Source organism: Narcine bancroftii, chromosome 7 (genome assembly GCF_036971445.1).
Source record: "Narcine bancroftii isolate sNarBan1 chromosome 7, sNarBan1.hap1, whole genome shotgun sequence".
Taxonomy (NCBI): domain Eukaryota; kingdom Metazoa; phylum Chordata; class Chondrichthyes; order Torpediniformes; family Narcinidae; genus Narcine; species Narcine bancroftii.
In genome coordinates, this window is record NC_091475.1 from 40,389,473 (window position 1) to 40,416,084 (window position 26,612).

Sequence of the window (26,612 nt, forward strand, 5' to 3'; positions counted from 1 at the left end):
ATTTAGGACATGCATGTAATTTTTTTTATAAATGTGACAGCATGTGGATGGTGGGGAGGAGGAAGGAGGACCAGCAAAGCAGGAAGAACCATTCTTGTCTGGCAGGCTGTGACAGGTGGATCAGTGGAACTGCGAGGGTCATTGCTCACTCATTGACACTGACAGAAGAATCTACTCAAAATAATAAACATTCTTCTCCACTTGTTTCTTTATACTTTTATTTATCTCTGCTTTGAATGTCTGGGAGCTAAATGACCCCATTCTCTCTTGAGGTAAAACTCAGGATTCTGTTGACACCGTGGTTAAGTGAAAAAAACACACAAATGCTGGAGAAACTCAGCAGGTCAAACAGTGCCTTTATGTAGCAAAGGTGAAGATACATCACCAACGTTTCGGGTTTGAGCCCTTCATTAAGGTGTGGGGGAACATAGATGTCTGAACAAATAGGGGAAGGGGGTGGTGAGGGTGGGAGATGATAGGTGGAGAGGGGAGGACAACAGGAAGGGGGGAAGGGGCTAGGTGGAAAGAGAAAGGAAGTAGGAACTGGAATAACTAGTTAATGGGGAGAGGGGGGGGCAAAAGGCAAGCTGATTAGTGGAATGCAGTGAACTCAATGTTCATGCCCTGGGGTTGAAGAGTGCCCAGACAAAAAATGAGGTGTTGTTCCTCCATTCTGTGGGAGGTCAGGGTGGGGTAGTGTGAAAGGCCATGGACAGATGTGTAAGCTGGAGAGTGTGACTCAGAATTGAAATGGTTGGCTAATGGGAGGTCACAATGTTACTGTATGAATCTTGATAAGGAAGTCTTAATACAGTTGAGAGGGTGGATGTGGATGAATACCAACCATCAACCCTTTCATATCAGCCCAACCTTGATGAGCTTGGTGAGCAGATCTGGTTCAAGAAGTCACCATGCACGTCAATCCCTGGGGCAGAAGGGATTAGCAACATTAGTTCAGATGTCAGCAGCAATTTGAGGCAGAATTGGCTATTTGACTTTCTTTAAAGATGCTCCCTCTGGAACAGATGGTACAATGTTTGGGCTGTCGAATGAAAGTTTGCAGGCACCAGTGTAGTTAATGAAATAGCATGCTATTGATCCTCCTGACCACTAGAGGGAATTGGAGACTAGTTTGTGGCAGCTTGGATTGGATTCAAGATGGATGCCTCCACACAGTCTTGTGTGTACTTTAGCTAATAGAGTATAGTTGTTTTAAAAGAATCAGTTTCTTTATTACAATAAAAGAAACATCACAGATGTTTAAGTGTACTTGTTGCAAAATAGTAGCTTAGTGAGAAGGGTTCTTCTGTAAACAGGTTATCTCTTACATTCATACAGCCATATAAAGAGCACAATTATGGAGCATAAAGATTACACTATGAAGGAAGATCAATTAGAACCAAGCAAGGGGAGCATGGGAGTACAGTAATGGGATTCATTCAGGAACCTGAAGAAGAAACTCTTTCATTCTGTTGGAGTGCACTTTCATGGTCCTAAACCACCTTCCCGATAGGAGGGAGAAGTGGGTGTGTCTGGGGTGTGATGGGTCTTTAATATGTTAGCTGCCTTTCCTGTGCAGCAGGAATAACGATGTGGAAATGGTGACTTGATACTTCCCCACCCCCTCCCCCTTGATCGTTAATCATGAGATGTTCCTGCTTCGGGATTAAGGACTGCATGTCCTTGGAATGTTTGTTGATTTGTGCTTATAGAGAGATGGAAGGACTGGGTATTTTTTTTTGGATGAGAATTAAGAACGCTACGTTTGAAGGCATTACTTGAAAGAGATGATTATCTGAATTCCTGAATTGAAACCTAATACCAATGGTCACTGTGCTTTCAATATTACATTACCCATCTGAAACCAACAGAAGGACAAGTGTGCCTGCTGGTAATGATCGACAGGCGCATGCATTACAAATGTTGCATTGCATAATTCATGTGATGTAGCTTTTAAAAGTAACATTGATACACATGGCATTGATTACTTGCTTCAGTTATTGTATGTGTCTGTGTCACTTCCACCCCAAGGTAGGTCTTGAGCAGTAACATGATCAGTAAACAGGGGCATTAGGCATCATGACATCATTCAACGAAGTTGGTTTCACAGCAGTCAGACTCCTGAGTCATTAAAGCTACTTGGCAGCTTTAGATCCTCATTCAACAGCCAAAGAAAAGAACCTTTCTGTCACCTCATGGTAGTTCCGAAGTGTAAGATGGAATGTATGTATGCATTACCAATGCTGGCACATCCATGTCCATGTGACAAGTCTGGTGTGGCATGAGGAGGAGAGAATGTGCATCGTTGGATGTGGACCAATGTGATCCAATCTGTTCCCAATTCCTGGGTATGGGGTGGTCACTGGACCAGTTCAGTAGGCAACTGATAGATTGGACACTTGTTTCATGTATCTTCTTGTTAATTCTGCTCCCTTTGTTTCCAGGGCATTTTTTGTCCTCATCTTGCTCAGCAGGCAAATCTACAGAGGCAACATAAAATTTCCCATGCCCATTTCCTCACTTGTTTCACACCCAAGCCTTTGTTCGGTTTCCCCCTTTTCTCTTTTCACCCGATTTGTTCCATTTTTCCCCCTCTGTTGTGCTCTGCCCAACCCTAAGCACACCATTCAAAGGTCTTAAATTCCTAACAATCCATGTTGCAATGAAAATCATGTTTGCCCGATCCGTCAGTGTTCTGCAGAACCAAGTGGCAGAGAAGGAGGTTTGTTATTAAGGTTCTGCATTAGGTGACCTGCTGAGGGACTCTTGTTGGAGCAGCATTAATGCAGAGGTTTTACATAATGGAAAGTAGGAAACTCACAGATGCAAATAAAATTAATAAAGAAACAATAACTGGGAAAATAAGTGGTTGCATGATTTTAAGATTATTAATATTAAGATTCCGTGATTGTCATTGTACATAATACCCAAAGTTCGTAACTTTTGCCTGCCATAAAGGCACACAAAGAGGCGCCATTAGCATAGCCACAAATAAGAGAAAGAAGAGCAATAGGGAGTCCCTTCAGGGACACTGAGTGTCTGTGGATTTGCTTCCTGTGCTCCTGCTGTCTCAGCAGCCACACGTCCTCTTGTTTGTTCCAATGGTGAAACCGAACTCCCGGTTCCCCATCCTGATGCCAAACATGGGCGCTGCTATCTTGGCCATGGGCCGCCAATGTTAAATACTTGCCTTTGAAACCTGTGCGGGGCTGTTGCCTTCAGGACTGGGAGACAACAGGTGCTCTGCATTCACAGAGGTAGATCCTGCAGACCGGATGCTAATCTCTGGAACCCTTTTGTTAAGGATCTTGGGTAAATTGCCTCAGTGTCAGAGGCAGTAAGATGATTCCTGAGGACTTTTTTTGTGAGCCTGCATGGACAATTTGCAAGACAAAACAGCCTTTAGCCGTTGTAATGCAGGCACTTGGGAACACCTGGTGGTGGAGGCTGAGAAAATAACCTTTTGCTGTCAGCCCCAGCGGAGATTGCTTTTATTAGCACTCTGGCTGCTGGGTTGTATTGTGTGAACAACCCTAGAAATAGCTTCAAATGTTAATCTAGACAATAGGATTTGAAGTTGCTTTTCTACATTACATCAGGAAAAAGAATCGTGCATAACTGAGTGCTTCGGAGCTTGCTCAAAGCACCACCAGCCACATTCTCAAGGTGGAGGCTGGAATCTGAAGCTGAACACAAACTGCTTGAGGAGCCCAGTGGGTTGAGCAGCATCAGAAGGAGGAGAAGGGTGGTGGGTGTCTCAAGCCAGAACCCTTCAGTGGCACAGGTAGAGAAGCAATGTAGCTCAAAAGTGCAAAATAGCCTATCCTGTCCTCCTGACATTGGTTTCTTTAGCACAACCTCTCCCTGAATGATCCCTGTGAGAGCAAAAGAGAAGTCTGAAGCATTCACAGCAACGTTCAGTGATGTGTCAAATGGATAACCTTCCAACACCCCTCCTGTCATAGATACAATTCTTTAACATACCGTAGTTTAGATATACAGCACAGTAACAAGCCCTTTTGGCCTACAAGCCTATACCACCCAATTGCATCCAATTGACTTACAACCTGGTGCAGATTGAAAGGTGGGGGAAAACTGGAGAAGAATGCATAAATTCCTTACAAACAGTGCCAGATTTGAACTCAGTTCACTTGGTGCTCTAACAGCATTGTGCCAACCTCTTTCAGAAATGATTGAGAGCATCAGATACAATACAGGCTCTGGAACCATACACCACCCCAGCTGTGGTGCTAGATGTGTAAGACTCCCAGAAGTGATGGCCTACGGCTGAGTTGTACGTGGCTCTGTGGGACTGGATGGGCCTGAACCTGCTGGAAGTATACAATGTTATGCTCCTGGCAGGAAGAATGTCAGACTCCATGAGGAAGGGCATCATCACCTCAATTTAAATCAGAAGGGGGTGAAGGAGGATACAGGAATTGGAGACCCATATCATTGCTAACCTCTGACTACAAAATCCTGTCCAAGGCCATTGCCAATTAAGTCAGGTCTGCTCTGGGAAGGTAATCTACCCAGACCAAACCTGCACCTTTCTGGGCAGGAAGATTTCTGACAGCCTCACATTGCTCAGGGGTACCATTGCCTTTGTGCAGGACAGGGGTGGAGTGGACACCTACCTGGTCAGCTTAGACCAGGAGAAGAATTTTGACTGGATATTACACAGGTATGATGGATGTACTCTCCAAAATCGGTTTTGGGGAGGGAATCTGGAATTACATTAAACTACTGTACACAGACATCTGTAGTGCAGACCAAATAAATGGGTAGGAATCAGAAAGCTTCCTCATCAAGTCTAAGTTAGGGAAGGCTACTCTGCTGTCTCCAGTCTTATTTGTGTGCTGCATAGAGCCCTTTGCTGAATCCATCAGGAAGGACAAGGCCATGAGGAGTGACATTGCCAGTTACTGGAGGCACTCATCAAGGCTTCCCTGTAGAGTACATGGATATCATCACTGTCTTCTGTTCAGATACACGATCGGTCTGGAGATTGACCAGCATTGGCGTGCTTTTTGAGTCTGCATTGGGTGCCAGGCTAAACCGGAGGTAGAGCAAGGCAGTGCCCTTCAGTAATTGGCCTGATTGGTCCACCATACCAATCACAGTCAGATCTGACTACCTGAAGCTGCTGGGGATCTGGTTTGGAAGGGCCGAGGGATGCAACAAGAATTGGTTGGAGTGGATAGCAAAGGTCTCCCTCTCAATAATGGGGAAGAATCTGGTCATTAGATGCGAGGTGCTCTCAGTATTGCTGTACTTGGCACAAGTGAGGCCCATCCCCCACACCTTCAGCCTGGTGGTTATTAGAGCAATTTTCCGATTCATTTGGGGATCCAAAGTGGATAGGATCTAAAGACCCATCATATACAAAGTGCCAGGCAATGGGGACAAGGGCGTACACAATGTGGCCCTCATCCTGATGACCACCTTCGTATGTGGCTACATCAGGCTGTGCCTGGAACCAAAGTACGAGGGCACCAAGTGCTGCTATGTGCTGAGGTTCTACCTGTCCCACATGTTGCGAAGGATGAATCTGGCCCCGTTGCCTTGCAATGTCCCAGTCAGCTAGACTTTGCAACTTATCCTTCGTGGAAAACTTTTTCCAGAGCAGCACTTTGACCACAAGGCCATCAGGCAGTGGTCAGCATGGAATGTCCTGCAGAAAATGAGAGACAACGTCTCGATAGACCCAGTGGGATGTTCCCTGAGCAGACCATCTGGGTCATCTGGCAGAATGCTTCATCACCAGTGCTCACAAACAACCACCAGGATGGCCTGGTTGGTGGTGAGAGGAGCCCTCCCAGTCAGATCCTTCCTTCCTGTACAACTGGAACATCACCCACTACGAATGTTGTCCTCGAGAAGTCTGCGGTGGTGTGGAGTCTGTTGCCCGCCCACCTGTTTGCTGAATGCAGATTTGCAAAGAATGTGTGGAGAAGGATGCAGGGGTCCTTGTCACGGTTCATCCCCAGCAGCAGCGTGACAGAGGACTCTGATCTACGAGCTGTTCGCAGGGAGCGCACAGAGTCAGACATCCAGAACTGCTGGAAGGCCATCAACTCGGTGAAAGCTGCACTTTGGTCTGCCCGAAACCTGTTGGTCTTTCAGCAAACTGAGATGTAGGTCTGCGAATGCTGTCGACTGGCATGTTCCAGGCTGCAGGGGTACGTGCTGATGGATGCTCTGAGGCCTGATGTAGCGGGGAAGGACCACATTCTAGAGACCTCCCATTACCAGGCATTGAGGGGCTGTGTCCCTCAACAAACAGAGGGGGCAGAAATGACAAGGTACTATGGTGTATTGAGAGAACAAATTTAACAGTGTACATTGATGAGAATGTATAGATGTGACTGCCATTATGGGTGTAAAAGACTTTGAACAGTTTTCTTTGTTTGTCGTTTATTGTGAATAAAGTATATTTTTGGTTTAAAAAAAAAAATCTGTATCCCGGAACTGGCAGTGCCTCCAGCTGAGATGTTCCAGCGTTTAGAATGCTGGCACCTACCAGGCAACATGGAAGGTTGCCCAGATATGTCCTGTTCACAAGCATGACAAATCCACTCTGGCTCATTTCTGACCAGTAAATTGAGAACAGCAGGCGTCACCTGCACCTGCCGAGTTTAGCTTTCCAGGACCACTTGGTGCCAGTCGTCACCAGAGGCTGGCCCAAAGGTAGATGAGGGACAATGTGAGCAGAGTGATCTAACTGGGAGAGTCCCCCAGCTCCAGCTCAGTCTCTCCTTCCACACTCGCAGGCTGGGCACCACCAGGGATCTGCATTTCAATCCTGACCTCCAGTGGTGTCTATGTGATGTTTGCACGCTCACCCTGCAACACTATGGGTTTCTCCATCTTTGGCGCCCCCCCCCTCCCCCCCGCCCATGCACCACTGTGGGAGTGGGAGTGCACTGTCAGAAATTTGGGAAGTTTTTGGGGAAGGTAATACAAAATAGGCTTGTTGTGAATTCCTGCATCACTCTTCTTTCTCCACCAACCACTCACATTCTTACAAAGCTTTGCCACACAATTATAGGGGATGCAACACCTGCCCTTTTGCCTCTTCCCTTCCCACTATCCAGGGACCAAAAACACTCCTTCCAGGTGATGCTGTGATTCTCTTAAACCTTGCAAAGTCTTATTTATATGGTCAACCTCCATAACATGAATTGGACCCTGCTTTTGCACTGGGAATTGGTTGCCATTCCACAAGGCAAAGTTTTTTGCTGATGGATGTTGCCCTTTGAGAAGGCTGGCTATAATTAGTCACAACAATATATGAAACCAAGTCATTAGAGCAGTCGAGCACTTCTGTTTTAAACTTAATTTCCTCCTTTGAAAACTTTTGTGAAACATGAGGGTACTTGCATTATTTTTCTTCCTCATAATTTAGCTAATTTGATTTGAATGCACAGTGTTGAATCAAATTCCCCAGATTCCAATTGAACTAAATCCTTCCTGTTTTCCTTTTCTCTGAGCCAATTAGCAGGCTTCCATTTGATGGGCGATAAGTTCTTTGCTGAGTCGATCAGGAATGGGAATTCTTCCAATTTCCCTTCTCTCAAAACCATTGTTCTACTGCTCAGATCAACCCATTGCCTCAACTTCACAATGTGTTTCGCCTGTATCTTCTCACAATGTTGAGATCTGGAGTAAAACCAGAACCTGCTGGAAGCATTCAGTTGATCAGGCAGCAGCTGCATAAAGAGAAATTTAGGAACTGGGAAAAAGAAAAAACAAGTTAATCTTGTTAGCTGAGAAAAACAAGGTAGTCTCGGTCTCTGTAGCCTAGACTAACTTCTCTCTCTCTCTCTCTCTCTCTCTGTGTCTCATGTGTCTTTTATGATGGGTGCATACAAAATAGGATGAATAACCTTAAGTTAAAACACAAAGTGGAGAAACTCAGCAGGTCAAGCAGTGTCCTTTATATAGCAAAGGTAAAAATGCATAACCAACGTTTCAGGCTTGAGCCCTTCATCAAGGTATGGGAAAATGTCAGCAGGCGTCTGAACAAAAGAGTGGGGGGGGGAGAGGAGGTGTGGTCGCAAAGGCAGGAGGGGGAGGGACAGCAGCAATCAAGGGGAGGGGGAAAGAGAAATGGGAAGGAGAAGAGAGGGGGAAAGAGAACTGGAAAGGAGAAGGGAGGGGGAAAGAGAACTGGAAAGGAGAAGGTTAGCAAAAAACAGAAAAGTTGATGTTAATGCCATCTGGCTGGAGAGTTCCGAGGTGGAAAATTAGGCATTGTTCCTCCAATTTGTGGGTGGTCTGAATAACCTTTCTCTGTTGTAACATTTCTTTAATTCCATGAATATTGTTTTCACAGTATGGGAGCTTGCTGAGCGCAAATTGGTGGTTGTAGTGATCCCTACATTGTTTAAATGACTCGTTGATGCTCAAGTACATTGACATATTTTCAGTAGGTTGGAAAGGCACTTCAGATATCCAGGATTTCTTGTGTCTGTGTCAGGCCTGGAAAATGACGATGTGTATCAATTGTCCATCGCTGTTCTTCCAGAGAAACTGGAATGGTTAAAAAGGATGAGAGGTGGGCTTATTTACAGTATTTAATTCCAAGAGAAGCTCCTTCTGCAGGAAGTTGGAGCCAGTCCTATTACTTAAAAGGAAGGATATACTATCCATTGAAGGTTGCAGCAAAGATTCCTTGGCTGGTTCTGGGGATGGCAGATGGCTACATTATGAAGGACTGTACAAAGAAAACACAGTAGCACAGCTGGGAGAGCTGCTGCTTCACAGCTCCAGAGACCCACGTTCAATTCTCACCTCCAGTGCTGTCTTTGACCATGTGGGATTCCCCTTGGTTCTCCAGTTTCCACCCACCTCGCAAAGATGTGTGAGTTGGTAGGTTGATAGGCCATTGTAAATTGACGCTAGTGTCTGGTGAGTGGTGGAATCTGGGGGGAATTGTATGGAATGTGGCAAGAATAAACTGGAATATGATGTGATATGAGAGTTTCTTTTCATATGTATGTACAATGTACAGATGCATTGAAATTCTAACTTGCTGCAACCACATCCGTATGTAAGATACACCAATAATATACATTCCAATACCTCAGGACAGAAAAAGATCATAAATGGGTTATCAGATTCAAGATTCCTTTTATTGTCATGTAATAATACAAAACTAAATGTAATATTACACAAAATTTCCTTTTGTCTGCCATGAGGCAAAGCATCATCATTTGCATTAACCAGCATCCGTAACAGTAAGAGAAAAAGAAGCAAAAGAGAGTCCTTTCAGAGTCACCGAGTGTCCATGGCTTCACCTTCAGTGTTCCAGCAGCCTCTACAGCCCCACAGACTCAATCAAATTCAAGCTCCATGTCCAAACCTCCAATAAGATCTGGAAGCCTTCAGCACCCAAGGGTCTTTGGGAGCTCTTCTTGCCATCAGCACCCTCTCAAATCCCATTGCTGATAACTGGTTCTCATGAGTCAAGCTCCAGCAACCTGCAGCCTGTATGAGTCCTTTGACTGCAAGTCACCAACAGCCCACAGACTCTGTTAGTCCTTCAGCTCCTGAGCCCCTCGCCGGCCCGCTGCTGCGGTTGTCTCCTTTGTTTCTTCTACTCAGTAGTGGAGCGGGAGGGTGTGGGGGGGGGGGGGGAAATGCTCCTCATATCCGGTTTGCTGCTCCCCCAGAGTCTGCAACCCTCATGGCATACTGCCTAGCATAGGTGTCTCTATCTTGGGCCAAGACCCATGTTTGCAGGATTTTTAAAAAATACTACTGGCTCCATTAACAGGCTGTTTAAAGCCTGTAAGGACCTTTCAGCATTAGGTCTGTGCAGTAGGACCCTGAAGAGCAGCGCTATGTCTCTGCATTTCCCCCACCCCCGCCCCCCCCCCCCCCCCCAACCACTCAGCATGTCATTACAGCAGCTTCACATCACTCTGCTGTTTCTTTTATAATATGGTTGCAGTTAGTGTAAAAGAAGTGAAATTCAAATCTTTTGATGGCACTGGAATAGTATATTGTTAGGGTTAGAGTAGCCTGAGAGTTGCTGGGAAAAAAACTGTTCTTGAACCTAGAGGTGCTGGACTTCAGTTGTGTGTACTTCATCCCAAAGGTAGCAGTGAGAAGAGGGCAGTGGTGGTCTCTCTGATCTTGGCTGCCTTTTTTAAAAAGTATTTTATTTTTTGTTTTATTTTCATAAATATACATAGAAGAACTCTCCACTATTTGTATATAATTTTACCTCCCTTTCACCATATAAATCCACACACCATCAGGACTCACATTTATGTTGATCACCAAAAATTCTATGCAAGGAAGTTACTTACATTTATACTTTAGCAGCATTTATTATTATTATCCTTTTTATTATTGTATTTATAGTTATAATTGGGCCCCTATATAATCCATATATGGCTGCCATATCTTAATAGTCATATTTGTTCTTTACATTATATGTAATTTTATTCCATAGGTATGCTACTATTCATCTCTGCAGTCCATCAAGCTATATGTAGAGGGGAGTCAGATTTCCAAGTAATCGCAATACATTTTTTAGGCACTGCAAGGCTATTTTGACATAGTTAATGTATTGCTTATTTCAATGAAGATGCCCAAAAGATAAAGCTCCAGGTCGCCCATGAAGACCATCCCTTTTATTCTTGTTAATATTTCAGTAATATCCATCCAGAAAAACCTCACATTCACACACAATCACGTAGCATGTAAAAACATTCCTATTTCTGTCCCACACCTAAAACACATCTCTAATATTTCAGATTTTGATCTTTGCAACTTCTGTAGTGTGAAATATAATTGGTGTAGAGAATTATATTGCACTAATCCGTCCATATCTTGAATTTATAATTGATATCATACTATGCAAATATCAATCAACTTTTACTTAGTCCCATTGTAAACATTCTTCACAGTCCTCTTTGGCAACCATTGTCTTTTCGTAAACCTTGCAGGAAGTCTTCCACCTCTTTTTCAGTCTTGAAAAATCATCGATTACCTTCTGCTATTTCAACCCTCAGAGTTGGGGGTATATCATCAAATATGTTAGATTTTTGGAACGCAGTTGTCCTTTTACATCGTCAAACTCCTTCCTTTGCTTAATCAAAGTAGGACTAAAATCTTGAAAAAATAGCACTTTTTCATGGTCATTCTCAGGAGGGTCATTATTATGCTGTTCCCAGAAACTCAAAGATCTTACCAGGACCAGTTTTGGTCGCTGATTGCCGGCTCTCTTGGGCCAGAGGGTACGGTGAGTCCCTTCAATATGCAGTTTTTCTCTGTGTTTGTCTTCTCCCAGCACTCGCGGGTTCCATGTTTCAAAGAAGTTCACCAGATCTCTTCCCTCGATTCCTTCTTTCAGTCCAATAATTTGGAAATTATTTCGTCTGCTAAAATTCTCCAAGTGCTCGATCTTGTCCAGCAGCCTTTGTCTGTCCAACTCCCATTGCTACGCATCTTTCTCCAAAGCTTTTAGCTTATTGTGTTTTACTAAGTTTACTTCTGCTTGAGTTATTCTTTTTATTAAGATTTCAGCGATTTCTTTAATTTCAGTCATGTCTCTCATTATATTTTCAACGCCAACAAATTGTTGGTCAAGTTTTCCTTTTTCTCCAGGATAATATTTAGTTCTTGTCCCAACTCTCCAGTTCTGCTGGGGTCCGCCGGTCCTGAGGCCACTTTTGCACTGCTCCCTTCTGGGCTTTTGCTCGATGTTCTTGGCTGAGTAGAAACTTCTTCATTTTTTTTGTTCTTGGCTACCTTGGTTTCTTAGTCATTGTTTTGTCCATTTTTTAGTAAAAAAATTCTTAAATTTGAAGTTTTAACTGTCTTTTTAGTACTCTTCATGGAGAGCTCGATCAAAACATGTCTGCCTGAGTCCTTTGCATGGCCACATCCCCCCCCACTACTGGCTGCCTTCTTGAGGCAGCATCTCATGTAGATGTCTTCAATAGACAGCATGTTGGGGCCCGTGATGTATTTGGCTAATTTTGCCATGAGATGACTGAAGGATTAATGTGGTTGCTGAATGGTTAGCAACAAGAAAAACAGAGGGTTATGGTGTAGGGAGGGTTTAGTACTCTTTTTAAAGAAGGGACAACATCAACGGCCGAAAGGCCTGTACTGTGCTGTATGGTTCAATGCTTTGTTTAAATAGTTGCTGTAGATTTAGAGAGACTAATGGAGGGGAAGACTTATGGACCAATACAACCATTCCTAGATTAATCAAAAATTTATGTTTTGTTAAGCAGAATTTCATACATCAAAGAGGCAGGAGGAAGAACATGGTCACTATTTCAGTTCAGTATGTTCCTCAGGGTGGAGAGTGGCAGTTATTTGTTTATAAAGAGAAATGGTATGTAAATGAGGTAAAATCAAACCCTAAGGAGTCTGTACCAAAAAGTTATAAATGTAATGTTTGTAAATCAAGGAATACATGTAATTCAGTACAAATCTTGAAATGTCAGCTTGAGGATTTGAATGCAAATTATAAAGGTAATGAGAAAACATAATGCAGAACATTTTAAGGGAACAATGAAGCTGTCAAATTATCATTAAAACTCAACCAGAAATTTATCTCATCCATGTTTCCCTAGTCTGTGAAGCACTGATAATGACTAATTCTTGTCTGGATAATATATACCTCTCACTTTGGGGTAACTGGCTGGGGTAATGTCTGTGTTACCAGGAGGATCCAGGTTCCAATAGACCAAATCTTCCAATGGAAGATTTTATTTTTCTTACATCAATTTCAAAGGTTTGATTAAGATAAAATTTGATTGCTTTTCCAATGTTTCACTGCCGACAGCCATCCTCGTTTTTCTGGAAAGGTTTGGGAAACCTTAAATATGATGAAGGAATTGCAGAGATGAACTCATCACGCCCAGATGGAACTATCTACTATTTTAGATCAGATTCCTCAACTTGCAGTCCCTGACCACGAGTGGGCTGTAGATTTGTTGAAGATGGTCTACAGCAAATATTAACATAACTGCTGGAATAAAAAGTTAAATGTAAAAGAGGGTTGAAAATTTGACAACAAAACCAAAACAGAGCCAAAATCTAGTTGATGGTCTGTGAAGAGACTCAAGCCCACCGACCCCTCCCTTCCTCCACTTCTGATCTATGGGTTTGTTATAAGTGGTTCATAGTAAGTTACAGAATAGTTTAGATCAAGTGTGGGTGAAAAAAAAAAAATGAGGGTGTGGCGGCTCACCACAAGGCAGGCCAATCAGCCCTGCTTGTAAGCCACGCGGCGGGGCAGCCGGCCAAAATGGCGCTGTTGGGTGTTTCCCTTCCTTCCAGCTCGGGGCTCAGAAACCCGCGCTTGGGGACCAAGTGACTCTCGGATGACGTCAGCGTCCTCCAGCGCGGTTCTCAGCCAGGACTCAGCTGGGAGTATAAGTGCAGCCCAGCAGCCTGCAATAAACTAGTCTGCTCGCTGAGCTCAACCCGTCTGGTTGCGTGTGTTATTGCAGGAGAAGTGTAGTCGTTGCTACAGTTGGTGATCCCGACTGGTTCAAATGTCTTTGAACCCATCATGAGCGAGCCTGGGATCAGCGCTATAGCCGTGAAACTGCCTGAATTCTGGGTTCAGGAGCCGGAGACCTGGTTCATCCATGCGGAGACCCAGTTTCACCTCCGCCAGATTTTGTCCGACGCAACCAAATTCTACCATCTGATCGCTGCCCTGTACCAGGCCACCACCAGACGCGTGCTGCACCTTGTTCAGCACCCACCCGCTGAGGTCAAGTACGAGACCATCAAGCGAGTGCTTACCGAGTCCCTCGGACTATCCAGATACCAGCGTGCCGCTCGGGTGCTGCACCTCAACGTCCTTGGGGGACAGGACCCCGATGGAACTGATGAACGAGATGCTTGCACTCATGGGTGAGCACGCCAACTGCCCACTTTTCGAGGGCATCTTCCTTGAACATGTGCCCAGGGACATCTGCCCGCTGCTAGTTCAGGAGAGCTTCACTGACCTGAGGAATGTCGCCCAGAAGGCCCAAGAGCTATGGCTTGCACGATTCTTGGAAGGTTCAGTGGTCCAGCAGGTCACGAGACATGGGCATGGGCACGACCATGCCAAGCTCGCCCCTAGCGCTGCGGTAGAGAACCCAGCCCCTGCAGGGGCCCCCAAGAGCATAACCAAGGCCACAGGATCTGCTTCAAGCCTCTGCTTCTACCACCAGCGCAGGGGACCCAAGGCTCGGAAGTGTCGTCAGCCCTGCTCGTTCCAGGGAAACGACCAGGCTGGCCGCTGTTAATGGGTGCGGCGGCTGGCCAAGGACACAGCCTTCTCTACCTGAGAGACTCGGTCAGCGGCCGGTGGTTCCTCGTTCACACTGGAGCCCAGATCAACGTCATACCGGCCACAGCCATCGAATCCAGGAACCGACTTTGTGGACCTCCCCTTCGTGCGGCCAACGCAACGGCAAACTAGAAGTATGGAGACAAGACAGTCCACTTCCAGATTGGCCAACAGAATTTCGCATGGAGGTTCACCGTCTCGTCCCTCTCGACTGCCATCCTGGGTGCAGACTTCATCCTCGCACACGGGCTTCTGGTGGACATTCGAGGTAGGTGCCTAGTGGACGCCCGTACCTTCCAGGCCATTCGCCTCAATGCCTCCCGCTCGGAGCAACTGCATATGGCCACGATCAGCACGCCCAGAGACGAGTTCCAGCAGATCCTGGACAAGTTCCCAACACTCCTCAAGCCACAGTTCTCCGCTGCCTCACCGCGCCACGGGGTGTTCCTCCACATCTCCACCCAGGGCCCGCCGGTTCACGCCAAGGCACGCCCGCTCCCGCCTGACAAGCTCCAGGTAGCGAAGGAGGAGTTTTCGCACCTGTTGGAGCTGGGGATCATTCGGCAGTCCGACAGCCCGTGGGCCTCGCCGCTCCACCTGGTCCCGAAAGCCTCTGGCGGCTGGCGTCCCTGCAGAGACTATCAATGGCTCAACGAAGCAACCGTTCTTGACCATTACCCCATCCTTCACATCCAGGACTTTACAGCCAACCTGCACGGCGCAAGGGTCTTCTCCAAGGTTGACCTGGTACACGGATATCACCAGATCCCGGTGCACCCTGAGGACATACCCAAGACGGCCATCATCACCCCCTTTGGACTGTTCGAATTCCTGTGCATGCTGTTCGGGCTCAAGAACACCGCTCAGACCTTCCAGCGCCTCATGGACTCTGTGGACAGGGACTTTGATTTCATCTTTATTTATTTGGATGACATCCATGTCACCAGCAAGGACCGGGCGCAACACTAGGCCCACCTATGTGCCCTTTTATCCCGGCTGGCTGACTTCGACCTTACCTTCAACCCGGCCAGGTGCCAGTTCGGGAAAGAGTCCATGCAGTTCCTGGGCCATAACATCACGGCCGAAGGAGCCACATCTGCCACTGCGAAGATTGCCGCCATCAGGGAGTTCCCACGCCCAAACAGCCTCAAGGCGCTGCAGGAGTTCGCGGGTATGGTCAACTTTTACAACCACTTCATCTGGGAGCTGCGTGCATCATGCAGCCGGTGTTCACCCTCATCGCAGCCAAGCACAAAACGCTCGCTTGGAACCCAGCAGCCTGCACTGCATTCGAGGCCATCAAGGATGCTCTTGCGAAGGCCGCCATGCTCGCCCACCCGCACACCGACCTGCATATGGAACTCTCTGTCGATGCCTCTGCCACAGCCGTTGGTACCGTCCTTGAGCAGGAGGTGAATGGGCATTGGAAGCCGCTGGCAATCTTCAGCTGCCTGCTCCGCCCACCGGAACGCAAATATAGTGCCTTTGACCGCTAGTTACTGGGCATGTACCTGACGGTGTGGCTTTTCTGCTATTTTTTGGAGGGGAGGACTTTTACCATCTTCACCGACCACAAACCCCTCACCCAGGCGCTCACGATGGGAAAGGATCCCTGGTCGGCCCGCCAGCAGCGTCACCTTTCCTTCGTGTCGGAGTTTACCACCGACATTCGGCACAAGGCGGGGAAAGACAATGTGGTTGCCGATGCACTCTCGCGACCGGCCATCTGCGCGCTGATGCCCGGCATCGACTTCGACCAGCTTTTCCGGGACCAGGAAGCTGATGAGGAGACAAGGGCCTTCAAGACCGCCATCACCGGCCTGCGGTTCCGAGATCTCCCGACTCCGAGCAGTGAAGACACCATCCTGTGCGATATCTCCTTGGGCACCCCGCAGCCAGTGGTTCCACAGCAGTGGCGCAGGCACGTCTTCCGTCACATCCATGACTTTTCACATCCGTCCATCAGATCCACAGTCCGGATGGTGGCAGAACGGTTCGTATGGCATGGGCTACGGAAGCAGATCGTGGGCTGGGCCAGAACAAGTACCCATTGCCAGACGTCCAAGGTGCACAGGCACACCAGGGCGCCCACACAGGAGTTCAAGCACATCCGGGAACGGTTCAGCCACATTCACGTGGAGATCGTCGGGCCCTTGCCCGTTTCACAGGGCAACTGTTACCTGTTTACGGTGGTGACCACACCACTCACTGACCCGAGGCAATCCTGATGCCAGATGCCTCCACCAACTCCTGCTCCTGAGCCCTGTTGCATGGTTGGGTCACCCGGTTCGACGTCCTGGGTCACCTCACCAGCGATCAAGGTGCCCAGTTCACACCTGCGCTCTGGGCACAGCTCGCCAGCAGGTTGGGGATACAGCTACACCGCACCACGGCCTACCACCCGCAGGCCAATGGACTAGTCGAACGTCTGCTCCGCCACCTTAAGTCGGCACTCATGGCCCGCCTCACTGGTCCCGAATGGACAGATGAACTGCCTTGGGTGCTCCTGGGCATCCGCTCCACTCCCAAGGAAGATCTGCAGGCATCATCAGCTGAGCTGGTCTACGGTGCGCCACTGGCACTACCTGGTGAGTTCGTCAACGCACCTCACAATCCCCAGCGGTTGCCGCGTGGACTACTTCCTCACCTCAGGGCATGCTTGGACTCCTTCGAACCCCCACCGCCACCCAGGCATGGCACCCGCCCGACTCACGTTCCTGGCAAGCTGCTTTCCGCAGCGTTCATTTTCGTTTGGCGGGGCCCAACCGTGGCACCTCTGCAGCGACCGTACGAGGGGCTGTACAGGGTCATACAGCGTTCCGGCTTGACTTTCATGCTGGACTTGGGCGGCAGGCATGAGCTGTTTACCATGGACAGGCTGAAGCCAGTGCACCTCGATCCCACCGAGCCCATGGTCGTTCCCAAGAAGCAAGGCCGCCCGGCAAAAAAGGACATTGGCGCCGGTTCTGGGGAGGGCTGTGTGGCGGCTCACCACAAGGCAGGCGAACCAGCCCTGCTTGTAAGCCACACGGTGGGGCATCCAGTCAAAATGGCACTGTCGGGGGTTTCCCTTCCTTCCAGCTCGGGGCTCAGAAACCGGCGCTTGGGGACCACGTGACGCCTGGATGATGTCAGCCCCCTCCAGCGTGGTTCTCAGCCAAGTCTGGGCTGGGAGTATAATTGCAGCCCAGCAGCCTGCAATAAACTAGTCTCTCACTGAGCTCAACCTGTCTGGTTGAGTTGCATATGTTATTGCAGGAGCAGTGTAGCCGCCGCTACAAGGGCAGCTTTAGATCATTGATGTGGTATCCAGTTGGTGGAAAGTGTTAAAAATAACTATAGATTTTTGGTTCTTTATGTTTGTTCAATTTACATAATCTTTTCCATGTGGTATTAGAATATGGGAGAGGGGTGGGTGGGGGGGCGGGAGGGGGGAAGAAATCTACTCTGAATGAAATATTTCATTGTTGATTTGTGTGAGTCTTGGAAAATCAAAAATAAAATATTCACAAAAAATAAAGTGTTAAAAATAATAACTAGAAAGCTAAATCTTGCAGTTGTCAGAAGTTTGAAATAAAAATTGAAAATGCTGAGAATGCTCAACAATTCGGGCAGCATCCGATGGGCGAGAAACAGAAAAGTTTTTACATCCCTGGCCCATCTCTCTTTCCTATTTTTTTTCCAGTTGCAATTAATTGATTTGATCTGAGATGTATGGAGAATCTTTCCTCTCCTGGGGAATCCAGGGCGAGAGGGTAAATGGAATTGGAGCCCTCTTACCTACCCACGGGCTGGTGGTATACTTTTCTCAAGTAAATCCCATTGTTACCCGGACTGGAAGGCTTGAATGAGGAGAGGCTAGGCAGCCTGAGACTTTTCTTCCTGCAGCAGAGGGGACCCTTATGAGGGGCGTGGATAAAGTAAATTGTCATTGTTTCTTTTTGTTTTGCATGGCAGAGGAATCAATAACTAGAGGGCATAGATTTAGGGTGGGTAGGGAAAAATTTAAATGGGGCTCGAGGGGCACCTTGCTCACACAGAGAATGAGCTGCCAGAGGAAGCAGTGGAGCTGGGAACAATTGTAACCATCAAAAGGCACGTAGACAGGTACATGGATAGGAAAGGATTAGTGGATGTGGGCCGAACGTTGCCAAATAGGATTAGGTTGGTGGGCATGGACAAGGTTCCAAGTAGAAATGAGTGTGCTGTGAATGTTTTGATTGGTGGGCACTGGTTGATGAGAGTGACCAGGGACAACAAACTGCTGCAATCCAACTGAATGGTTGAATCATTGGTGGAGTGCACTCCTATTCCCATTGTACAATTGATCTGAATGTAAGAAGACCTGAGAGTAGGGTGGCCCACTTCCTGGTGTCCAGGTGTAGGAACTGAGTGATTGGGCTCACTCTCATCGTGTCAAAGGCAACGTTTCAGGCAGTACCATGGTGCTGACTGTTGGCAAAAGCCACCTTGACTTAGATGTCCATGATTTCTCCCACCTTGTAGTTCAGGGCTTTACTCTCAGAGATTTCAGCGGAAGTTGGCTGGAAAGCAGCCACCTTCCAATGACTCTTCCTGGTGATCAGATGAACACTGTTATATGGACAAGAGAGCAGGGCTACCAAATTTCATTGGCATGAGGTGTCCTGTGTGAGTTACAGGGCAAAGTGGAAGTTGCATCTGCTTGTCAGTGCCCCATTGGAATTTTGATCCTTCTGGCTGCAAGGGTAACACCTTGTGCCAAAAGCAATTTATTTGTGAAAAGAAAAGCAAAACAATGTTGGGCATGAGTTGTGTTGTGGTTCTTGCAGCCAATTTGTATTTTCATTGCCTTCTGGAGAACTGTAGCAACAGCAGCAGCTCAAGTGGCACAGTGAGTGCTCATCTCCTGTGGCCCCCTCCTCCAGTGGCTGCTCCTCACACTTGTGCAAAGGGGAGGTGGAGTGATGCAGCTGGTGGAGTGCCAGACACCTTCGTCCAATCCTGACCTTGGATGTTGACTGCGTGGAGTTTGCAAGTTCTGCCTCTGATCGAATGGGCTTCTTCCAGCAATGCACAGGTGTGCAGGTCAGTAGGTTTAACTGGCTGTGGTAAGTTGCCCCTCGTGTGTAGGTCATAGGTAGAATCCAGGAGGATGATGAGAATGTGGGGAGGATAGCAAAAAAGGGATTCATGGAGGGTCCATGTAATAGCCCAAGAAAGAAATAAAAGAAAAAAAAACCTAAAAGAAAAACTAAAATAGAACAAACTGAAAAAAGAGCATGTAGATTGACTCTCTTCCCCCTCCCTGTGAAATATGTATATTATAAAAGCCTGTCCTAGTAGGGGAGGGTTTGGAGTTAAGGAAATGGATCCCGGAACACGCGAGATGTGTGTTTTCTTTTTAGCCTTTTTTTAAAGTTTGTTCCATTCCCAGCACTTCTTGCCATTCCAGGAGCTTTACTCATTGGCAGGTGGATGGTAACAGACATCAGGATGAAACCAGAAGTTTGAAAGATATTTGCACCTGTATTTCTTGAAGTAACCCTCAAACTGAATTAAATCACAGGCCGTATCCATACATCATGGATCATTAAATAGAAATTAGTATTCCAAAATTATTTATGTTATTTTGTGATAAAATAGAATGTGCTACATGTGTTAGAATCGTTGTCTATCCAATCATTATGGGCTCAACTCATTTTTAACCAATGGTTTGTTTTTGGCCCATTTACCCAGGGTGATGAGGAAATCTGTCACACATGATAAATTGGTTGCAGAGTCAACCTGCAGTGTTTCCAGTGCAGAGTGACCAGGGCAAGGGACACTGCAGGAGGCAGGATAAGTCGAGCACCCTTGCAACACTGTGGTGGTACTAGATTCTAGTAACACCTTTATCTTTTTGCACTGGCTTCATGGCTTGAAACTCATTTGTGAGTCGTTTCTCACTAACCCTTCAGAAAGTGGATCTTTACTTTGGTACATGTAAACTGACGAGGGGAGAGGGGAAATTCTTTGCTTGCTCATTCTCTCTTTAATTTAATTGCAGATTGAGGAAGGAAGCAAAGCAGCAGCAGTGGGGAAGCTCCAGATTGGAGATGAGTTGATCAGCATCAACGACGTGGTCCTGAGTGGCTTCAGGCAAGAGGCAATCTGTCTTGTGAAAGGGTCGTACAGGACGCTGAAGATGGTGGTGAGGAGGTGAGGCATACACCAAAGGCCAGATGAATGGCTGCTCACTTTAGACAGTCCTTGGCACTGCCAACCTTAAACAGACCTTAGCTCTGCTTGCACAAACGGTCCTTGACACTGTTCATCTTAAGCCATCAATGCATACCTTATCGTTCTTGCCACTGCCTGCTCTAAACAGTCCACAGTGTAGGAATAGCGGATGTGTCACAAATGGAATGTTCTGAAAGTTGGACGGACAACAAGTTGGGTAGAATCTGTGGAATGCAGGGCTGTATTAAGGCCAACTGATGCCTTAAGCACAGTCCAAGAATGGTTCCCCCTCGACTCTTTCATTGTCTAACTGACAAGACATTAAGACTCAATAAGTGCTGAATATGAAATAATAAATTAAAAATTCTGTTTTCTTCCAGGCCAGTCCCCACAACTATATTAAATATAACCTGTATATATATAAAATATATATATATGGGGTTTTTTTTCATTTATTGTGGGGCCCTAGTTCAGCTGTACCATGATAAATCCAGCACTGGGAAAAACTGTGATGCCCCCTTCCCTTGGTGCCCGAAAGACGTGGTTATTTTGCTAAATAGTTCATCCAGGCCTGGTGGATTGGCAATCTTACCGTGCAGAACACTTGGGAACGTTCCTGTTTTCAGGATGGTTTCTGGATTTGGGGCTTATTATGTTGAACTCTGCCACAAATTTAATTTTAATATTGATCTTTTGTTAACTGATTCCTTTCTGTTGTGAAGCAGATATTGTAAAAAATGAAAGACAAAAAAAAATCATTCCATAAAATGGGACAGAATGTTTGAAGTGGTTTTTTTTTAAATTTTTTATTTTTCACACCATAAACCACATTGACCATGTGGTTTTTATTTTTCCTTTTCAAATATATACAGTGCCATTTTCTCCCCCCCCACCCCTCCTCCCATCCCACCCTCCCTACCTCCCCCCCCATCCATTTAAAGTACAAAATCAAGTTCAGAATCTAAGATACATTAAACCCGTCAAACAATGTTGTCATTCAATAAAAATAAACAAGAAATTTCACTGAGTCAATTCTTTTCATTTCCTTCTTTCGTTAATTTTGGTAGTGAATGTCCCCGGTAGGTTTTCTCTATTGTGTTTCATGTAAGGCTCCCATATTTGTTCAAATATTTCAATATTATTTCTTAAACTATATGTTATTTTTTCTAATGGAATACATTTATTCATTTCTATATACCATTGTTGTATTTTCAAATTATCTTCCAATTTCCAGGTTGACATAATACATTTTTTTGCTACAGCTAGAGCTATCTTAACAAATCTTTTTTGTGCACCATCCAAATCAATTCCAAATTCTTTGTTTTTTATGTTACTTAGGAGGAAGATCTCTGGATATTTTGGTATATTGTTTTCTGTAATTTTATTTAATACTTGGTTTAGATCTTCCCAAAATTTTTCTACTTTCTCACATGTCCAGATTGCATGAATTGTTGTTCCCATTTCTTTTTTACATCGAAAACATCTATCAGATACTGTTGGGTCCCATTTATTTAACTTTTGAGGTGTAATGTATAGCCTGTGTATCCAGTTATATTGTATCATACGTAACCTCGTATTTATTGTATTTCTCATCGTTCCAGAACATAACTTCTCCCATGTTTCCTTTTTTATCTTTATATTTAAATCTTGTTCCCATTTTTGTTTAGTTTTACCATTTGTTTCCTCATTCTCCTTTTCTTGCAGTTTAATATACATATTTGTTATAAATCTTTTGATTATCATTGTATCTGTAATCACATATTCAAAGTTACTTCCCTCTGGTAGCCTCAGACTGCTTCCTAATTTGTCCTTCAAGTAGGATCTCAATTGGTAATATGCCAGCACTGTATCTTGAGTTATATTGTATTTATCTTTCATTTGTTCAAAGGATAATAATCTATTTCCTAAAAAACAATTTTCTATTCTTTTGATCCTTTTTTTCTCCCATTCTCTAAAGGAAAGGTTATCTATTGTAAAAGGGAGTAACTTATTTTGCGTCAATATTAGTTTTGGTAATTGATAATTTCTTTTATTCCTTTCTACGTGAATCTTTTTCCAAATATTGAGTAGATGATATAATACTGGAGAACTTCTATGTTGTACCAATTTTTCATCCCATTTATATAATATGTGTTCAGGTATCTTTTCCCCTATTTTATCTAATTCTAATCTAGTCCAATCTGGCTTTTCCCTTGTTTGATAAAAATCTGATAGGTATCTTAATTGTGCGGCTCAATAATAATTTTTAAAGTTTGGCAGTTGTAAGCCTCCTTGTTTATACCATTCTGTTAATTTATCTAGTGCTATCCTCGGTTTCCCCCCTTTCCATAAAAATTTCCTTATTATTTTCTTTAACTCCTTGAAGAATTTCTCTGTCAAGTGTATTGGCAATGCCTGAAATAGGTATAATATCCTTGGGAAAATGTTCATTTTAATACAGTTTATCCTTCCTATTAGTGTTAATGGTAAATCTTTCCAATGCTCTAAATCGTCCTGCAATTTTTTCATTAGTGGATAATAATTGAGTTTATATAGATGGCCGAGATTTTTATTTATTTGTATACCTAGGTATCTTATTGCTTGCATTTGCCATCTGAATGGTGATTCCTTCTTAAATTTTGAGAAATCCGCATTATTCATTGGCATTGCTTCACTTTTATTTGCGTTAATCTTGTAACCCGACACTTCTCCATATTCCTTCAATTTCTTATATAATTCTTTTATTGATAGTTCTGGTTCTGTTAAGTATACTATAACATCATCCGCAAATAAACTGATTTTATATTCCTTGTCTTTTATTTTTATCCCTTTTATATTATTTTCTGTTCTTATCAATTCTGCTAGTGGTTCTATAGCTAACGCGAACAATAAGGGTGATAGTGGGCATCCCTGCCGTGTTGACCTGTTTAAGTTAAATTGCTTTGATATATATCCATTTACTGTCACTTTCGCCAATGGCCCCTTATATAATGCTTTAATCCAATTAATATACTTCTCTGGTAAACTGAATTTTTGCAATACTTTGAATAAATAATTCCATTCTACTCTGTCAAAGGCCTTCTCTGCGTCTAAAGCAACTGCTACTGTTGGCTCTTTACTCCCTTCTACTGCATGAATTAAGTTAATAAATTTACAAATATTGTCTGTTGTGCTTCTTTTTTTAATAAATCCAGTTTGGTCTAGATTTACCATTTTCGGTACATACTCTGCTAATCTGTTTGCTAATAGTTTAGCTATTATCTTATAATCTGTGTTAAGTAATGATATTGGTCTATATGACGCTGGTGCGAGTGGATCTTTCCCTTGCTTTAGTATTACTGTAATTATTGCTGTTTTACATGAATCTGGTAAGCTTTGTGTTTTATCAGTCTGGTTGATTACTTCCAGGAGGGGAGGAATTAATAAATCTTCAAATGTTTTATAGAATTCTATTGGGAATCCATCCTCTCCTGGTGTCTTATTATTTGGTAATTTTTTTATTATCTCTTGTATTTCTACTATTTCAAATGGTTCTGTTAATTTATTTTGTTCCTCTATTTGTAATTTTGGTAGTTCAATTTTAGTTAAAAATTCATCTATTTTCCCTTCTTTCCCTTCATTTTCAGTTTGGTATAATTGTTCATAGAATTCTCTAAAGTTTTCCTTGATCTCCTTTGGGTTATATGTGATTTGTTTGTCTTTTTTCCTTGATGCCAATACCATTTTCTTAGCCTGTTCTGTCTTAAGCTGCCATGCTAGAATTTTGTGCTTTTTTTTCCCCTAGTTCATAATATTTCTGTTTTGTCTTCATTATGTTTGTAGTGTTTCATATTTTATTTTTTTATCTGCCAATTCTCTTCTTTTAGTTGGATCTTCCTTCATTGCTAATTCTTTTTCTATATTTACTATTTCCCTTTCCAACTGCTCTGTTTCCTGATTATAGTCCTTCTTCATCTTGGTTACATAACTTATTATTTGCCCTCTAATGAACGCTTTCATTGCATCCCATAGTATAAACTTATCTTTCACTGATTCCATATTTATTTCAAAATACATTTTAATTTGTCTTTCAATTAATTCTCTAAAATCCTGCCTTTTGAGTAGCATGGAGTTTAATCTCCATCTATACATTCTTGGAGGGATGTCCTCTAACTTTATTGTTAATATTAAGGGTGAATGGTCCGATAATATTCTAGCTTTATATTTTATTTTTCTTACTCTATCTTGCATACGAGCTGATAACAAAAATAGGTCTATTCTTGAGTATGTTTTATGTCTAGCCGAGTAATATGAATATTCCTTTTCATTTGGGTGTTGTTTCCTCCATATATCCAAAAGTTGCATTTCTTCCATCGATTTAATTATAAATTTGGTTACTTTGTTCTTTCTGTTAATTTTTTTCCCAGTTTTGTCCATATTTGAATCCAAATTCAGGTTGAAATCCCCTCCTATTAATATGTTCCCTTGCGTATCTGCTATCTTCAAAAAAATATCTTGCATAAACTTTTGATCTTCTTCGTTAGGTGAATATACATTGAGTAGATTCCAAAACTCCGAATATATCTGACATGAATCTATTATTTCCTCTTCTATTTTAATTGGCACATTTTTACTAATTAATATAGCTACTCCTCTTGCTTTTGAATTATACGACGCTGCTGTTACGTGTTCTACCCAATCTCTCTTTAATTTCTTGTGCTCCAATTCAGTTAAATGTGTTTCTTGCACAAATGCTATATCAATTTTTTCTTTTTTCAGTAAATTTAGCAGTTTCTTCCTTTTAATTTGGTTATGTATTCCGTTAATATTTAAAGTCATATAGTTCAGCGTAGCCATTTCATACTTTGTTTATCTTCCCTTTCCGTTTCTCCATCATCACCTTTCCTTCTTATCCATTTCTGCTTTCTTGTTTTGAACACTTTATAAGACAACATTTCTAAAACTTCAAACATTTTCCTTATTCTCCTATTTAAAACTTCTTTAACCCCATTCTCCCCTCCCCCTCCTGAGTTGCCTTTTATCCCTTGTCGGACAACCACATCTCCCCTCTCCATTTGGATTTGCGAATTCACTCGGAAACGTCAACTGATTTTGCAGTGACCGTAACTCCTCCCCACCCAGCCCCCCCCAGAAAAGATTTCAATTTTCATATGTAACAAAGGTCACTCTTTTAATTCCCTCCTTATTCCCTCTATTCCCTTTACCTCCCTTATTAATTCTTGTCTATACTCTATATATTTTCCTCTAAATACGGATACATTCATGTATACACACTATATATATACACACATATACACCCCTTTACACACATGTATATAGTTCATGGTCATTTTTACTCTCATTACATGTCTTCATCTCTCTGCTTGTTTTGTAGTTGTTCTGCAAATTTCCTTGCTTCCTCTGGATCCGAGAATAGTCTGTTTTGTTGCCCTGGAATAACTATTTTAAGTACCGCTGGGTACTTTAACATAAATTTATATCCTTTTTTCCATAAGATCGTTTTTGCTGTATTGAACTCCTTCCTCTTCTTCAGGAGTTCAAAACTTATGTCTGGATAGAAAAAATTTTTTGACCTTTATATTCCAGTGGCTTTTTGTCCTCTCTTACTTTCTTCATTGCTTTCTCCAATATATTTTCTCTTGTTGTATATCTTAAGAATTTTACTAAAATGGATCTTGGTTTTTGCTGCGGTTGTGGTTTCGGGGCTAAAGTTCTATGTGCCCTCTCTATTTCCATTTCTTCCTGTAATTCTGGTCTTCCTAGGACCCTGGGGATCCAATCTTTTATAAATTCTCTCATATTCTTGCCTTCTTCATCTTCCTTAAGGCCCACTATCTTTATATTATTTCTTCTATTATAGTTTTCTATTATATCTATCTTCTGAGCTAACAGCTCCTGTGCCTCTAACTTTTTTATTAGATTCTTCTAATTTCTCTTTTAAGTCTTCTACTTCCATTTCTACAATTATTTCTCATTCTTCCATATTTTCCACTCTTTTTCCTATCTCTGATATGGCCATTTCCATTTTATTCATTTTTTCTTCTGCATTCTTAATTCTTCTTTTTATCTCATTAAATTCTTGTAATTGCCATTCTTTCACTGATTCCATATA

The 26,612-nt window shown here is 43.8% G+C and overlaps 1 protein-coding gene across 2 annotated transcripts in view; it reads left to right on the forward strand.

Annotated features, from left to right (window-relative positions):
• shroom2a (shroom family member 2a) overlaps nt 1-26,612 on the forward strand; it is a 182,264-nt gene that overhangs the window by 56,412 nt on the left and 99,240 nt on the right. For both annotated transcript variants that reach the window (XM_069889737.1, XM_069889738.1), the window contains exon 2: nt 20,349-20,500. In XM_069889737.1, the coding sequence (XP_069745838.1) occupies nt 20,349-20,500 (152 nt within the window). The remainder of the gene's footprint in view (nt 1-20,348; nt 20,501-26,612) is intronic.